Genomic DNA, 16,518 nt, shown 5'->3' on the forward strand with positions numbered 1-16,518 from the left:
TCTGTCCAGAGAGGTCATGTTTTGATCCTCGATAGGTCTCACGCAGTCAAGTGATGCAATTTTGCAGGTCAGAGCTTGAACTTTGCACCACAGCGAACTGCGAAACTTAACGAATGACCCTGCGTTTCTGGTCTGGCGCATTCGTGTGCGTATGAATGGAAGTCTATGGGGAGAAAAGTCAAGTGTGACCGTAGCTTTCCCTGTAGGTTTCAAAGCCTGAAGGAGTTAATAAGTTTGATCAGGTGTGTTTAATTAGGGTTGGAACTAAACTGTGCTGGGCAGTGGCCCTCCAGCAATGGAATTTTACTTTCCTGGTCTACACCTACCCCAACCTCACAGTAATCAGTTGTGTTTTATTAACGTCTACACCTACCCCAATCCTAAACCTAACCTCACAGTAACCTGATGTGTTTTATTAATATCTGCTCCACCTAAAGCAGGGGAGTCCAAACTCGATCCTGGAGGGCCGGTATCCTGGAGAGTTCAGCTCCAACCCTAATCAAACACAGCTGAACCAGTTAATCAAGCTTTTACTAGATATACTAAAAACTTCCAAACAGGTGTGTCGAAGCAAGTTAGAGCTAAACTCAGCCGGACACCGGCCCTCCGGGACCAAGTTTGGACACCCCTGACCTAAACCCAACCTACTTGTGGTTTAAGTCCCTCCCACTTGGAGGTCTCCGGGCTGCAGCGATACCTACTTGGAAATTCTTGAAATGCAAAATTACTAATTATCCTTATTGATACCTAAACAAAATATAAACAAAACAATGTTTTTATTAAGTATCAAAAAGAAGTTTATTGTTAAAAAGGACATTCTTGTCAATGCAAAAACAGTTACGCATCAGTCTGTGCATGTTGACATGATCTCTGCAGCTTAACGTCTCCAAAACATTCTGCCTCAAGGTTTTTGTTCAATTGATGTCAAATTCATCCAGCTTAAATGACTTGCATTGAGTATATTTCAGTTTTTACTTTGTCAAAAAGTAAAAATAGTAGTGATGTACTGATGGTATGCAGTTTCAAACATAGTTGCAGCCAATCAGCAATCAGGGGCGTGTCTAACTATAGCAGTGTTTAAAAAAAAATGGGCAAGATCGTGTTGGGTTGTGGATGTATGTTTTGGTACTTTCAATTTTCAACATTGTTGGCAAAATTTACTTAGTAAATATAGTATAGTAAATAGTAAATGCCCCTTTAATTTGGCATTCCACAATTTAGGGCCATATAAGGTGAAGTAGAAATAGTTGAAAGTTTTGAATCTAGCATTAAAAGTTGATTGCAAACTATTTAAAAATGTCAATACAAATATCTAAACATCATTAATTTAAGATTCATTTAAGATGAAAAATGAAGTTTGGTTTTTTGAAAAAATTTCATTGAGAATGTTAATTTAATTTTACATTTAAAACAATTACAAATGTCAATAGAATATGCAAATAAATTTAAATATGTATCAACTTGTTGACTTTCAAAGTAAGTTAATCTTGAATCAAGAGTCTATAAATGTTTGTAAATAAAAATATAACAAAACATTGGGAAAAAAAACACCATTTTGCTGCGTGATCTGAAGATACTTATTTAAAATGAGTTGAAAAAACACAATTCTTACATTTCTTTTGGGGCAACTTTAATAGTTTTATGTTTAATCCACTTAAATTTGTAAAAACGATTAACTTAATTGATTTGTGTTGGGACAGCATGAAAGTTTTGTGTAGAACCCAGCATTTATAACGGTGCAGTAGAACTTATTTCAGTATTGTAGAGTTTTATTTTTCAAACCAAAGAGATAGTTCAGCCTTAAATGTATGTCAACATTTATTTATCCTCTAATATTTTAAACATGCATTATTTTTGTTTCTTTTGAATAAAAACAGAAACTGAAAAATGTTGGTAACCTTTGACTTGGTTGCCAGAAATTCAAAATCTGTTCTTTGGTGCAAAGAGAAGAAAATCATAATAAAAGCAAGTAAATGATGACAGGAATTAAAGTTTTGGATGAAATTTCTCTTTACCACAATAGGACATAGAGATATAATGAACACTCATCTGATAAATAACCTGTATATTCAGCAAAGAAAACAATCCCGCTATTCATCAGTTGGAAAATACAATATATGTTTGAGGCACAGAAGGGAAACTAAAGCCGCAGAGATGCTAATGAAGGCTGCACTGGCCTCCATTAAAACTTAATGGCTAATAACCTGAGATCACACTCACGATTGGCACCATGTCTGTGCACCTCTTCTGCAGAGCTGAACATTATTAATAAATTAGATAATCTCAGGACAATTTTGAAGATGCGACACAAATATGTATTATAAAATGTTAAACAATCACAACTCACAAGCTCGTATTCAAAGTGTAAAGTGAAAATATGTTGCGACAGATAACACAAGCTTGTGATTAGCAAAAAACACCACTTCTGGACAGTAAACGTGATAACTGTATAAAACAAAGATAACTGCTGTGCGAGTCAAGTAGTGAGGACAGTAAGCAGACCAGGCCTTCACATTTCCAGAATCCTGGTAATTCTCAGGAAATCACTTCTGTGGAGAAAAAGCCAGAAAAGCATGATATGGCATTTTTAATAATAGAATCAGTCGAGGGCATAAATGAGTCTATATGTGAGCAAAGATACAGAACAAAGCCAGAAAGTGTAATACCAATTGGTTCCCTCAATATTTTCCCATTATGATGGGTTTATCAAATAAGGTCTGTGTTCATCAGAAATCCACAATACGACAAAGTTTTGTTGTACAATATAAACTCCACAGACTCACACACCGAATTATCTTATGTAGAGGCTTATTAGAAACAAGTTTTTTTTTTTTTTTGTTAAATACACATTAACAGTTATCTTATCTATAGGCTTATTAGAAACAGTTTTTTTTTTTTTTGTTAAATACACATTAACAGTTATCTTATCTATAGGCTTATTAGAAACAGTTTTTTTTTTTTGTTAAATACACATAAACAGCGTCAAATGTGTGTTTTTGATATCAGTGTTTAATTTAGAGCAAAGTATTAAAGCTCCACATTATAATAGGCATACATTTAAATAAGCCATTGGAAAAGCCTGTAGGAAAATCTTGAGGGAGCCCGTGTGAATTATTCTGCTAGGTTGAAAACAACATCGTTCCTATGCTACTTTTTAGTGATTCCAATAAGGTCATAAAGGTATGACGTTGTTTTGGGGCAAAATTGTGGTTTGGTGGAACCAGTTTTAGCTTAGCTTAGTATAGATTATTAAATCGGATTAGACCAATAGCATCTCACCCAAAGAGTTTCAATAATTTTCATGTTTAAAGCTTAACTCTTCTGTAGTTACATTGTGTTCTAACACTGACCGCAAATGAAAAGGTGAAATGAAACTATATGCGCATTCTGGCATAATAACCAATGAACTTTGCAGCGATAAAATGCCAGTAGCAGGCGCAATGATATTACGCAGCACCTGAAAATAGTCCCAACACTAAGGCCTACACTAATTAGAATCTGTGTAATATCAATGCACCTGCTGCAGCCACAGTATGTCAGAAAAGTTCATTTTCCTTCAAAGTTTCTGCTTAAGTTATTACAAACTGAAAAATTACAACTTGAAATAATCCTCACTCTGTTGTTTTCTGTATTTTCAAAGACATTTGACCTTTTTTTTTATCAATTTTCAGGTCATTTCCATGACCAACTGAGCCTGGTTTCTCTCAAAGTTTTTTTTTTTTTTCTTCACTTTCGTCAATTGGTGAAGTTTGTTCCTCACGGCTGTCTGAAAACTGGACTGACACAGTTTCAATCTACTATAATCTTCAATGTTAAGCTGCTTTGACACAATCTACTTTGTAAAAGCACTATAGAAATAAAGATGAGTTGAATTGAAATGACTGGAAAACAACCCTCTTCATTTCAAAGGGTCCGTTTCAATAAGGAGGTTCTGCCAACTTTAAGTTTAAACTTGATCACTAAGATATGAAACACTGAGTTTTTAGTATTTTTAGATCAGTCAACTCTGATTTCAGCACTAACACCATGACTATGAAAAGACATGATCAGCGGAGCTTTGGTATTATGATTTAACATGGCAAAGGCAACCGGCAATAGGATGTCTGCATATGAGATCAGTTTAATTCTAAATCTGATATAATATCGGAGATGAAAACTGGCAAAATGGTTATTGAACGATTTACTTCAGTATCCCATGGGCAAAAATATAAAATAAAAATGTAAGTGTTTTTTTCTTTTGCAAATGACCTGCCAACAATTTTTTCCCCAATTTCTGTTTAACGAAGTGAAGAATTTTTTTAACACATTTCTAAGCATAATAGTTTTAATAACTCATTCCTAATAACTGATTTATTTTATCTTTGCCATGATGACAGTACATAATATTTTACTAGATATTTTTCAAGACACTTCTATACAGCTTAAAGTGACATTTAAAGGCTTAACTAGGTTAATTAGGTAACCTAGGCAGGTTAGGGTAATTTAGGCAAGTTATTGTATAACGATGGTTTGTTCTGTACACTATCGAAAATATATGTAGTTTAAAAGGGGTAATAATCTGACCTTATGAATGGTCAAGGGGCTAATAAAATGACCTTAAAATGGTTTAAAAAAACTAAAAACTGCTTTTATTCTGGCCGAAATAAAACAAGTAAGACTTTCTCCTGAAGAAAAAATATTATCAGACATACTGTGAAAATTTCCTTGCTCTGTTGAACATCATTTGGAAAAAAAATAAATAATAAATAATGGTGGGGCTAATAATTCTGAATTCAACTGTGTTCTATTGGTGAATTACAGGTTTGTATACATTCAGAATGTGTGCACATCGAGGAGGAAGAAAAAAAATGGGAGCGCTAGCATTTATAGCAAGGGGAATGACATCCGATGCAGTACAGAGTTTGTTTTTGTATTAGAGATAAGTTATATTAATTACGAATTATATTAATTATTTACATAATGCTTTCAGCATATTATAACAGCTTGTCAAACAGTGATAAGCACAGTTATTCTGCAAAATGAACTTTAAAGTGAGCGGCGTAAAGTGACAGGTCCATTTGCAATAGCACCCTCCTAAGTGCGTCTAGCCCGAAATATATACAACTATCATGTATCTGGTGATTTTACAGGAGAGAAGTTAAAGGTCTACAAGTCTTTGGATGTCTACAATTTTGTTCTGTGTGGTCATGTGCAAGAAATTATTTTCCATGAAGACCCAGATGCAAAACTTTGTAGTGCTAAAAACCGAGGTTCAGCCTAGCCAAAGACAAGGAAAAAAAAACTGAACTGTACAAGGCCTGGGTAATCATCAACAAGCAAAACAACTGCATTCTGACAGAGAACTGCTCCTGTACGACAGGGTGTGTGAACTTAGATTTTTACATTTCACTCTAAGCATTTAGTGTCCGCAGTTTAATTCACCATATTTAACAGTTTTTGCTGAAATCAATGCTGCAATCAAAAACGAGTAATGTGTATGATCTAGCATAGCGTGAACTTACCTGATATAAAATAAGAACTGCAGAGTCCAGCATTTCTAATTGGGTCCTCACTCCATTCAGCTCTTCTGATGGCTGTTAGCCAAAGACGTCTGCGATTGGCATTAAAAGCCATGTGGTGTACGGTAAAATTTAAGCTTTTTTTTTTTTAATTTAAGCTTTCTATTTTGGCATCCTACCGCACAACATTACATGTTTGGTATTGCAACCGGTCTTTTTTTGCAACCGATATGCGTGGTTGAACCCGTGTGATGTAAGTTGGTATAATTCCCCTATAGCATGCAGTCCTTTTCAGCAAGTGCAAGTATTAATTAGATGTAAGTTGTAAGTACTTACACTGGCAGATACAATACATACTATATTTGCACCTCGTTATTGTACATTAACAGGATGCAATGATAACAGAGTATGGCATACTCAAAGTTTTCACTTAACCTGCTTTCTGAAACGGACCCCAGATTTTCCAGGACATGTGGGAACCCTGTGTTTATATTTTTTACTGATCCAAACACAAGTGGACAACATAAATTAAAGAAGAAATAAGTACATAAACAGTAGAAGTATTCTACAGTAGAAGTAGAATAAACAGGTGTAAACATAAATGTGTCTCCTTAATCTACTTTGGTCAGTGATCTGACTGACCAAACACACCCTAATAGCAAATGTAAACTCTTCTGCTTAATGCGGTGTTCATTTGAGAACAATATAATGATGATCAAAATGTGTCGAAATTCAAAACAATGGGAAAAAAATCCTGCTGGGTTCTTACATGTGAGTGTGATGTAAACTACTACGTGGTCATTACTTCAGCACAATTTCCATTTATTTCTAGATTTATACCCCAGAGCTGACACTAGAGGGCGCTATAAATAACAGCAGATTATTTACCTGAAGATTCCTCAGATGTGGGATCAGTGAGGCAGTCCATGGCTGACAGAATAGAGGAGAAAAGATACTCAGAGTGGATTTCCAGTGTGTGAGACTGGCGCTCAATCAGCATCAGTGTGTCTTTTAGAACTGAGGAATCAAAATAGAAAATTACATTAGCAGCAGCGTGAAAAAACCAAAAGACTACTGATGTGTTGACAAAACCAATCATGTGAATGCAGAAATGGAGCATGCTAGGTAACAGCACGGCTCTCTAATTTATGCATGCATGGCCGAGTTCTCCAAGCAGAGCGTTTCCTGTTTCTGTCCAATGTGAATCCGAGTATTGGGTTACACTGAACAACAACATGTCCAAAACTAAAAGGCTGTAGACGCTTGTGCAAGTATACAAACTGATCAAAAAACAAAGAGGGAATACTTTACAGGATAAAAACAATTGTAATATTTCATCTAATTTATTATTTTATTTTACTTTTTTTTTTTTAGCCCCTATTTAGGGCTAAGTAACAAAATGCCGCTGTCCCTTCACTTCAGTTCAATGCTGTTGTGCTCATTCTACATTCAAAACAGCAGATTTGATTCTCTTTTATTACAAAAACCTTTAACGTTTCTTCATCTGTCTAAACCAAGCAGCTAAAACAACATTTCTGATTTTGCCCAAGTATGATGTAATAGTTTGATGAAGCCACCCCCATGCAAAAGAATATCAACTCCCACTTCTACATCCTTGCCAGGGCTTGACATTAACGCCCGCCAACCCGTCAACTTCCGGTGGATTTCAGCTGTGGCAGGTTAGACAGACACCCCCACTAGCCACTTTGGCCGGTTGGAAATAATTTTTAAATTGTATTTTTTTTAAGCAGGGACAATAAGGATGGCTGCTTAGAATCAAGAATCAAGAAGCAGCAGGACAGGCAAAAATAATTGTTCGCGTGAGCAAAAAAAAAGCAGATGAATACCTAATGAAAGGATGATCACTCACACAGGTAATGTGATGCGCGCGACTGTTTAAAAAGCGTGCACACTCCTGTTCCTTTGTGCGAAGAAACCATGCCTGAAAAGGCAACTAGTGCAAACGGTTCTCTTTAAAATAGACTGGACAAAAGTGATGCTCGTGTACCCACAGTCCTGCTGCTTTCAACAGCTCCAGATTTTTTGTAAGCAGCAGTGGTTACTGCTTTCACTTTCACCATTATTTGAACAGATTATTAACAGGCCTGACGTTAACCATGTGTTCGTAATCATCCTTCAATTATCACACACTGTATGTTTTTCACCTGCTTTCTTTTGCTTACAGTTATTTTTGTTAATATGGTTTGATTATCATTGTTTACAATAACATTGCTTTAATGAGATTAACTCCTCATTTATGTGTAGTTAACTGGTGATATAAGACCTTTAGCCAGGACATAGAATGTGCATACTTTTAGATACATCACAATAAGTTTTTTGGTTTTGTTTTAAGAAAAGTTTTGCTGAATAAAAATGGCATGTATATAGCTATATTTTGCTTATTTTGACAGATAATTTGAAATGTATGGCTAAGAAATAATTATCTATTTATTTTTGGTGTGGTCAAAGAAAAATTTGGTAAATACTTAATATTGGAGCCCTGAAAAGTCATGTGAAATAAAATCTAATAGCAACACTATGAAAGATCAACCAATTTGCTCATGCTCACTGAGCAAGATCATACACAACACAAAAAGTGAACTGAATGAAGAGGCATGTGGACACAAGATCTAAATCAAGTCATTATAAATTCAAAATGTATGCATAAAAAATATTTTCCCAACATCAAAATTAGTTAGCGAAAATTGTGTGTGGCTAGCAATGTTGGAAATCTAATAGCCACAGTGGCTAGAGATAAAAAAAGTTAATGTAATATATATGTGATAATTGTCTCTTTATCCTCACTCACATGTCCAAAACAAAACAGCAATTAGTTTACAATCAGGGTACTGTCACCTTCTGGATTCATTGTCACATGAGAAAAGGGTGTTCACTTTATTTCCCCCAAATTAATTATTTAACAAGACGCAGTGTTATGCAGGCTCTTTGGAGAGACTGAAAATAAAAGATGTATACTTGATATGGATGTAAAGTTGTATTGATGTATAGAATGTTGTAGTAGTTCATGAGCCCTTTAAAAATGTTCTTACTTTATTTTACTTTAATAAGACTTACATGGAGAGGCTGAATTCATGCAATGCAAAAGCATCTCTCCAGTCTGCAGGACATCTGTTGTGAGGGGCTTATGAGCTTGAACTTCCTCCTGAACATCCTGAAAAATATTACAAACCTTTTATATATTTTCTTCATGTGAAATAAAGTTCATAAAACTAACATTGTTACAAGGGTTGAATGTACACAGCTTTTCAAAAGCTTGGGTTAGTGAGAAAAAGAAAAGGTATTTTATACTCACCAACACTAATCATTTGATAAAGTATATTAATATAGTCATTAAATTAACCATAAAAATGTTAAATATTACTACATATTAACATGACATTTATCACATTTAAAAATGTAAATTATACTTGTAATGGTAAAGCCACAATTTCAGCAATCATTAGTCCAGTCTTGACTGTAATATTTATTTATTTCGTTTTTTTTTTTATGCCATCTGAGCAGCATTGGCTATATTCATGACAAAACCTATATAAAATGTATAACATGCAATCATATCAGTTTCCTAATAAACATTCATTGTACAAAAAACATACAAATAACAACAACACTGAAAAGAGTCATTAACAATCTAAACATTAAATAACCATTTGATTAATGATAAATATTCTGAAATTCCTCCAGAATTTTCTTTAAAATCTTGAATTCCTAAATAAAAACATTCTCTAATTTCATTTAAAAATACATAATCTATTAAAATGTTTTATCGTCAGGATATTCTTACACAAGTCACAAATAGGTTTTTCTTCCCCTTTCAATAAATATGAGTGTGTAAGACTTGAGTGGAGTGCCAAGTGTCGACACACTAACCACTACGCCACTTGTGTCAACTTGTGTCTATTTTCATTCATTCATTTTCTTTTCGGGTCAGTCCCTTTATTAATCTGGGGTCGCCACAGCGGAATGAACCACCAACTTATCCAGCATGTTTTTACACAGTGGATGCCCTTCCAGCCGCAACCCATCTCTGAGAAAACATCCACACACACTCATACACTACGGACAATTTAGTCTACCTAATTCACCTATACCGCAAGTTTTGGACTGTGGGGGAAACCGGAACATTCAGAGGAAACCCATGCGAACACAGGGAGAACATGCAAAATCCCCACAGAAACGCCAACTGACCCAGCTAAGGCTCGAACCAGTGACCTTCTTGCTGTGAGGCGAAAGCACTACCTACTGCGCCACTGCGTTGCCCTGTGTCTATTTTTAAAATCATATTTTAATCATTATTTAATCATTAATATATAGATTCAAAGCAGGTTTAACATAAGACACAGACATTTTACATTGGGTTATCTCCAACTGTAGGGCTTCCTTAGCTGTTTACCTGCACATTCATTTTCTAGGCAGTAATAAGATTCATCAGAAAGCAATCTAATATGCTGATTTGGTGCTCGTTGGAAACCCTTAAACTAATTTTCAGGATTCTTTTATTAAAGGAAAGTATTAAAAACAGCATTTAATTAAAAATTACACATGTCTTAACTGTCACTTTTGATCATTTTACTGCATCCTTGCTAAACAAACATACAGTATTGTTTTCTTTAAATAAAAATCTATGGTAACATTGGAATATTGGTGTTGTTTACAAACCTTGTAATCAGCCAAGGAGGATTTAACACTCTCCAGATCAACCGTGGGTGGAGAAAGAAGCTCTACTTTCTCTACCACCTTGTGCAGCCACTTAATCAGCACTTCTAGGTTTGAGCAAAATGCCTATAGAGAAAGCATCTAACAGTTATCAAACATTTCCCTCCATTTCAGAACGTTGTAATGCACATCAGAAACTTCTACTCACCTGTATGTGCTGCATTAGTGACTCTTTGGTCTCATTTTCATCTGTTTGCATTGTCCTCTGAAGCTCAGATACTGACAACCCCCTCAGCTGATCCATAATAGCTTCCACTTCCCTCAAGTTGTTCCTATTCACGTCTTGGCTAATCATCTGGATACTGGTAGGAGGCTCCTCTGTTTTCAGTAAATGGTCCTGGTGTGTGAGAGAAACATCAGGAACAGATTCTCTCTGGGATCTAGGATTTTCATCACACTTTTCTTCCACCAATGGTTCCTGCATTCCTTGAACCGTTGGTGATCTGACGGAGGTCATCTCACTCTCCAGAGATTCCCAGCTAGTGATGACCGGTTGGCTCATGTGGTCACTAATGTCCCTCAGCTGCTGTGAAAGCTCCTGAAGTTCCTGTAGCTGATCTGGTAGGCGAAGAAACTCTTCGTCTAAATCATCCTGCAAAAAAGGACGGGGAAGGATGCGTGTTGATCTAATAAAAGTAGGGGCTGATCCATATGTCGAAAAGACACCCCATTTACGATAGTGACCCCTTGACTTTGCATCACAGTCAAGGCTTTCAAAGGACAACCCAACTTTGTCAATTGAGGAGTATAGACTACTGGACAGGATGCCATCTGAGGACTTTGAATGTGATTGGTTTAGAGGTCGAAATTCAAGCTTTTGGCTTGTTCTTGGGCTACGTCGCCGAGTCCCTGTATAGGACAGATCTAAGCAAGACAAGCTGGAAGAGCTGCAAAAGCGGTCCAACTCTATGCCTGAGTCTTGTAACAGCGGATCGGTTCTCAAGTGATGATCCACCGCTGATGATCTCCATGTGCTGTTCATGTTGGGTCTCAGAGGGTACGTGTAGTCCAGGAGCTCTTGGTATTCCTTGTCAGGGTCCCAGCTTGGGGATTTGCGGTTTGGGGATGGTGGCATGGAGCTGGGGATGGCACAGGCCCAATAGTTGGTCTGGTAAGCTGACATGTGTTTGAACCCATGTGGATGATTCTTATTGTAATACTGAGAAGATCCGGTGTTAATAAGAGAATCTCTTCCTCTATCCATAATCTCACCTGCTCTAGTTCTTACATTTGTCTTCAAATGAGACATATGATTGGACATGCGAGAAGTGCTTTTAGGACTTGATGTCCACTTAGGCACTGGAGGTGCTGTCAGGCTCAGAAAAGCAGAGGGCGGACTGGACAGACTGCGTTTGTCAGCTGAAGTGTTAAAAATAGTATCCTCGTCAAATGACCACCCTTTGAGGTCCGACATGTTCATGGAAGAATCAAGGTCATCTTTTGATAATGGTGGAGAGGATTTATAACATGGAGAAACTTCTTTAATACTTCTGAACGGCTGCGTGGGTAGACCTTTGTCCTTTTCTTTAGAGGTATCTGCTTTGTAACTGATCTGAGGAAATCAACAGAAGTTGAAAATGGTTAATAGGAAATCCTGGAAAACAAGAAAGAAGACTCGAACAAAACAAGGTTGCATTTATTGTGAAATATTGTCAAAGTTTAATACTGTTTTCATGTTTTTAATTTTATCTATGACGACTATGATGGATTTTGAGCAGTTGTCACTCCAGTCTTCACTATCACAATATCGTTTGAATGATTTCACATGCAAGTTTGAAACAAATTCATAAATCTCAATGACTGATTTAATAAAAATAAAAAAATTGTTTACAAAAGTTTGTTCGTGAATCTGAAAATTTGAACCTGTTTTCGTTAGTTACAAACTGGAAGTAAACTCTACTCATTAAAACATCATTAGATTCTTACCCTCTCTGAGTCTTCATGTGTGAGGGAGTTCTTCAGGATGGGCATCTGATATTGTGTAGAGATCAGTGGTTTTCTCATGGTATAGAGGCTTTTATCCGTCATATACCTGGAAACAGGTGCCAAGGTGACTGTCTTTTTGCTGCCACTCCTCTCTTTGTCTGAGTCTTTGGTCTCCTGGACTTTTGCAGGCCTTGTCCTCTCATCAGTTCTGCAACTGAGAGTTCCAGAGTGACCACTCCGGATGAACTCCGGGATCCTGGACTTCCATCTCTCATAGTTCTTGTTCTCCATCAGTGAGGAGGTGTATGATAAGGCCTTGTCAACTCCAAAAGCCACAGCAACACATCCGGACTCTGTGGTTCCTCATTTGGTCACAGTGACAACTACGAAGTCATAACCACACTGTGTATTAAACACTGATAAGCAAAAGCAGTACAAAAGTTTAATCTGAAAAATGTACAACAGGGCTATAACCAACATAAACATTGAAAAAGATCTTCTGTCTCCAGCGGATGTTAAAATGAGCAGTTTTTCCCCAACATTCATTCATTTTCCTTCGGCTTAGTCCTTTTATTAACCAGGGGTCGCCACAGCGGAATGAACTGACAACTTATCCAGCATATGTTTTATGCAGCGGATGCCCTTTCAGACGCAACCCAACATTGGGAAACACACATGCACACTCCTTCACACACATACACTACAGCCAATTTAGCCTATTTAATTGACCTGTCCTATAGAGCATGTCTTTGGAGGACGGTCACACGGACGAAACTCATGCAAACACAGGGTAAACATGCAAACTCCACACAGAAATGATAACTGACCCAGCCGAGGCTTTAACAAGTGACCTTCTTGCTGTGGGGCGATCGTGCTACCCACTACGCCACCGTGACTCCATTTTCTTCAACAATGCTTGACATTTTTACATTACCCTTATGAACTCCATTATTTAAAACTCAGATGACAAAAATGTCTAAAATTGATATATTTATCACTTTTTTTCTCTAACAGCTGGCCTGCTGCAGTGGTTTAACAGTGCTTGTCAATGTTAAAATGATTGGGATGGCCAATCAAATGAAAGTAGGCAGGGTTTCAGTTCACAGAGCCAGAATGTGAACTCCAGAGTAGTTTATCATTGAAACAGTGTGAGAATCATTGACAATCATATCCATTGATGAAAACTACTCAACTCTTTTGTTTTCAGTTGTCACAGTTTTAAGTGCAATTCATGCTAGTACTAATTTGATGATTCATGTGATTCTCAATTAAATTAATCATGTCTTTTGAAATATTAGTCAAATAATAAAGTTTATGCGTTTCAATTTAAAATTGCGAGACCTAGAATTTCCGAATGAATTAATTTTTATTTTTATTTTGGGGCTATCATCTAGACCAGTGACTCCCAAAGTGGGGAATACAGGACATTGAGGCGTGTAGCTTTGTGATTTCCAAAAATCATTTTTTATTATTAGGTTTAATATTTGGTATTAGGTTCAACTATTGGGATAACCATATTTTATCCATAACCCACAGAAATAGAATACAAAAAGACAATAGTAACATTAAAAAAACAACATGGAAATAAAAAGCCATCCACCTTTCAATTTTTTGTGACCTCTGGGATGAATATGTTATATTAAAGGCACAGCACATTGATTTTATGGCACCAGGTTAAACTTTCTGACACCTTTACAGCACTCACGTACATCAAAAATAAATACAGGCCACAACCGAACATGGAGGATGGTGTCTGAGTGGCGTTCTCCAAAATTAAATGATGAATAGACTTGGGCCTATGTGTGCGCCGGTGTGTAAGGTTTATATAGTTATAACCACCTCAGAGAATATTGGGGTTCGTGAGTCACTGACATTGTAATTTTGGAGGTCACAGGCTGAAAAGTTTAGGAACCCCTCATTTGGACTAGTGTTTGCAAAATTGTAATGTTTGTCAAAAAAAAAAAAAAAAGCACTGTGGCGCAGTGGGTAGCACAATAACCTCACAGCAAGAAGGTCGCTGGTTCAAGCCCCGGCTGGGTCAGTTGGTGTTTCTGTGTGGAGTTTGCATGTTCTTCTCGTGTTCATGTGGGTTTCCTCCGGGTGCTCCGGTTTTCCCCCACAGTCCAAAGACATGTGCTGTAAGCGAATTGAATAAGCTAAATTGGCTGTAGTGTACAAGTGTGAATGTAAGAGTGTACGAGTATTTCCGGTGTTGAGTTGAAGCTGGAAGGGCATCCACTGCGTAAAACATATGCTGGATAAGTTGGTGGTTCATTCCGCTGTGGTGATCCCTGATTAATAAAGGGACTAAGCCGAAAAGAAAATGAATGAATAAATAAAACATGCATATATAATTATATCTAAATTAAATAATAATAACAATAATTCTTAGTGTAAAATAAGCTGTAAAATAATAATGTGACTGTTGTGAGTGTGATTATGGGTCAGATGAGCTCTAATGAATGCAACAGTGAGCAGACAAAGCAGCTTCCACTATTTCTCTGTGGAATACCAGACCAGGACAGTTATTTGATTGGCTGATGCGTCTGGTTTCCATGGCTACCAACAGAAAATGGCATGTCATGAAAGGTGATCACGTGAGGACATTTAAATCATAGCCTGCCTGCAAACAAAAGACAATCTCGGAACCTGCTTCATGAGTTCCTTTTACTTTTATTTCCCTTTACTTGTGGACACATACCAGACTGTTACAATTGTTACAACCAAGATTTTGTTCTAGGACTGATCCTGTGGGTTACTATGGCACTATATCACACAAATCAGAAAAAAGAAAGTCATATAGGCTTGATTGACAGTTACCTTGGCAACATGGTCATCAAACAACTAGCAAGAGAAAACACAGTGATTGTATATTATATACAGAGATACTGTTTATGGAAAACACTGTTATAACGAATCAAATATAAAATACGGAAATTGCAAAACATAACTTACTTGTGATTCAATAGCTGAACAATGAAAAACAACAAAAAGATACGCTCAACAGGGCCATAATTACAGTAAGTCGTAACCAGTAAGTCGTAACCAATGTCATATGCGGTGCATTTAAAGTTTTACGTTAACGTTACTAACCCAATGAAAGCACAATATGCAATAATATCCCTGTGGCTGCTATTTATACCAAACTACAGAATAACTTTCCACAATTGAAACTGGGTTGCTTGGAACAGAAAAAGAATGCAAATACAGTTACACGCATTAAAAACTGAATAACAGTTACATTAATTGGGAACATTCCGTAACAGTCCACAGTGTAATTATTGTTATGGTAACGTTAGTCTATCAACCAGTAAAGCAGTCATACAGCAGCGGCTTCACGCCTCTTTCGACATCACTTTCACTTAGCGTTCACTGCTGCGTAATAGATATTAAACTGCTTTTACATACCGTTTTGACCGAAGAAAGACCTTCGATACCTTAACGAACAACGTGCAAATGCTTAACAGATAAACGAATACACTGAATAAATAAAAACACTGCTGTTGAGGAATCCAGGCGGTGGAGGAACCAGTTCAGGAGGCGGGTCACGCAGCGTAAACTGTAGCGTACAGCCAATAGCGAGATAAAACTGGACGAGCTAAGGTTTCTCCGGTTTATTTATTTATAAAAGATTATTTTTGAAGCACACGGCGGTACTCTTATCAAAGTTCTTTTTGTTAATATTCTAAAATGACCCACAGAATGACAACTGCTGAAACAAGACATTGACATGTGATACCTGTTACTTTTCTCAGCACTGATCAAATCCGACCAATCACAACCGTTTGAGATTATTACTATTATTATTATAGGCTTTTAAAAGACTTCATGAAAATGTATGTGGTTTAGTTTACGTATATAGCTATAAACATGTGATATTAAAGTACGCGATAAAAGTAACATAACATTGTATATGTAATTTAAAGATTTAAATGATTAAAATGTCTCCAGTGAGAACTAAGCGCCCCCTGGAGCGCCCACACCACAGGGCCCACAGAGGAATTAATTACTTTATTAGTTACTTTATTCTGTCTGGTATCAACTGATTACATGTAATCTGGATTACATATCCAGAAAGTACATATAATAAGATTATGTTAGATTTTAAAATGGTCAAAATCAGATTAAAGTGTGATATGCAGTGATATGCCTAGTCTGTTTCCTCAATATTTTACTATCTATCTGAAATCTTCAACCTCTTGTATAAACAATTTATGATTAGTTTGTAGTTTTGATTTGTTAAATCAAAATGAAAAACATCCAATCTCAGGTCACACCAACATGCAACAAATTATTTCAAATTAAATGAAATATTTTTTTCATTTTAATTACATTTGTACATTTATAATTGAATTCTAGC

The 16,518-nt window shown here is 36.4% G+C and overlaps 1 protein-coding gene across 3 annotated transcripts; it reads right to left on the reverse strand.

The window, feature by feature from the left end:
- Window positions 1-773: 773 nt before the first annotated feature.
- cep68 (centrosomal protein 68) lies at window positions 774-15,712 on the reverse strand. 3 transcript variants are annotated; one of them, XM_087277885.1, is made up of 7 exons: window positions 15,567-15,688; window positions 12,159-12,541; window positions 10,381-11,784; window positions 10,176-10,298; window positions 8,574-8,670; window positions 6,387-6,515; window positions 774-2,549 (listed from the first exon to the last, which is right to left on the reverse strand). In XM_087277885.1, exons 2-7 carry the CDS (start codon window positions 12,447-12,449, stop codon window positions 2,536-2,538), a joined length of 2,058 nt encoding a protein of 685 aa, XP_087134011.1. In that variant the 5' UTR covers window positions 12,450-12,541; window positions 15,567-15,688; the 3' UTR covers window positions 774-2,535.
- Window positions 15,713-16,518: the final 806 nt, after the last annotated feature.

This window comes from Danio rerio, chromosome 13, assembly GCF_052040795.2.
Source record: "Danio rerio strain M-AB ecotype USA chromosome 13, GRCz13ab, whole genome shotgun sequence".
Taxonomy (NCBI): domain Eukaryota; kingdom Metazoa; phylum Chordata; class Actinopteri; order Cypriniformes; family Danionidae; genus Danio; species Danio rerio.

Bases quoted from the DNA above. Each gene is read 5' to 3' on its own strand.
- cep68 (XM_087277885.1), bottom strand. From the start codon at position 12,449: ATGGAGAACAAGAACTATGAGAGATGGAAGTCCAGGATCCCGGAGTTC. The intron at 11,785-12,158 runs GTAAGAATCTAA...TGATTTCCTCAG, and splicing joins CACATGAAGACTCAGAGAGG to ATCAGTTACAAAGCAGATAC. The intron at 8,671-10,175 runs GTTTGTAAACAA...AATATTTTTCAG, and splicing joins CCTCCTTGGCTGATTACAAG to GATGTTCAGGAGGAAGTTCA.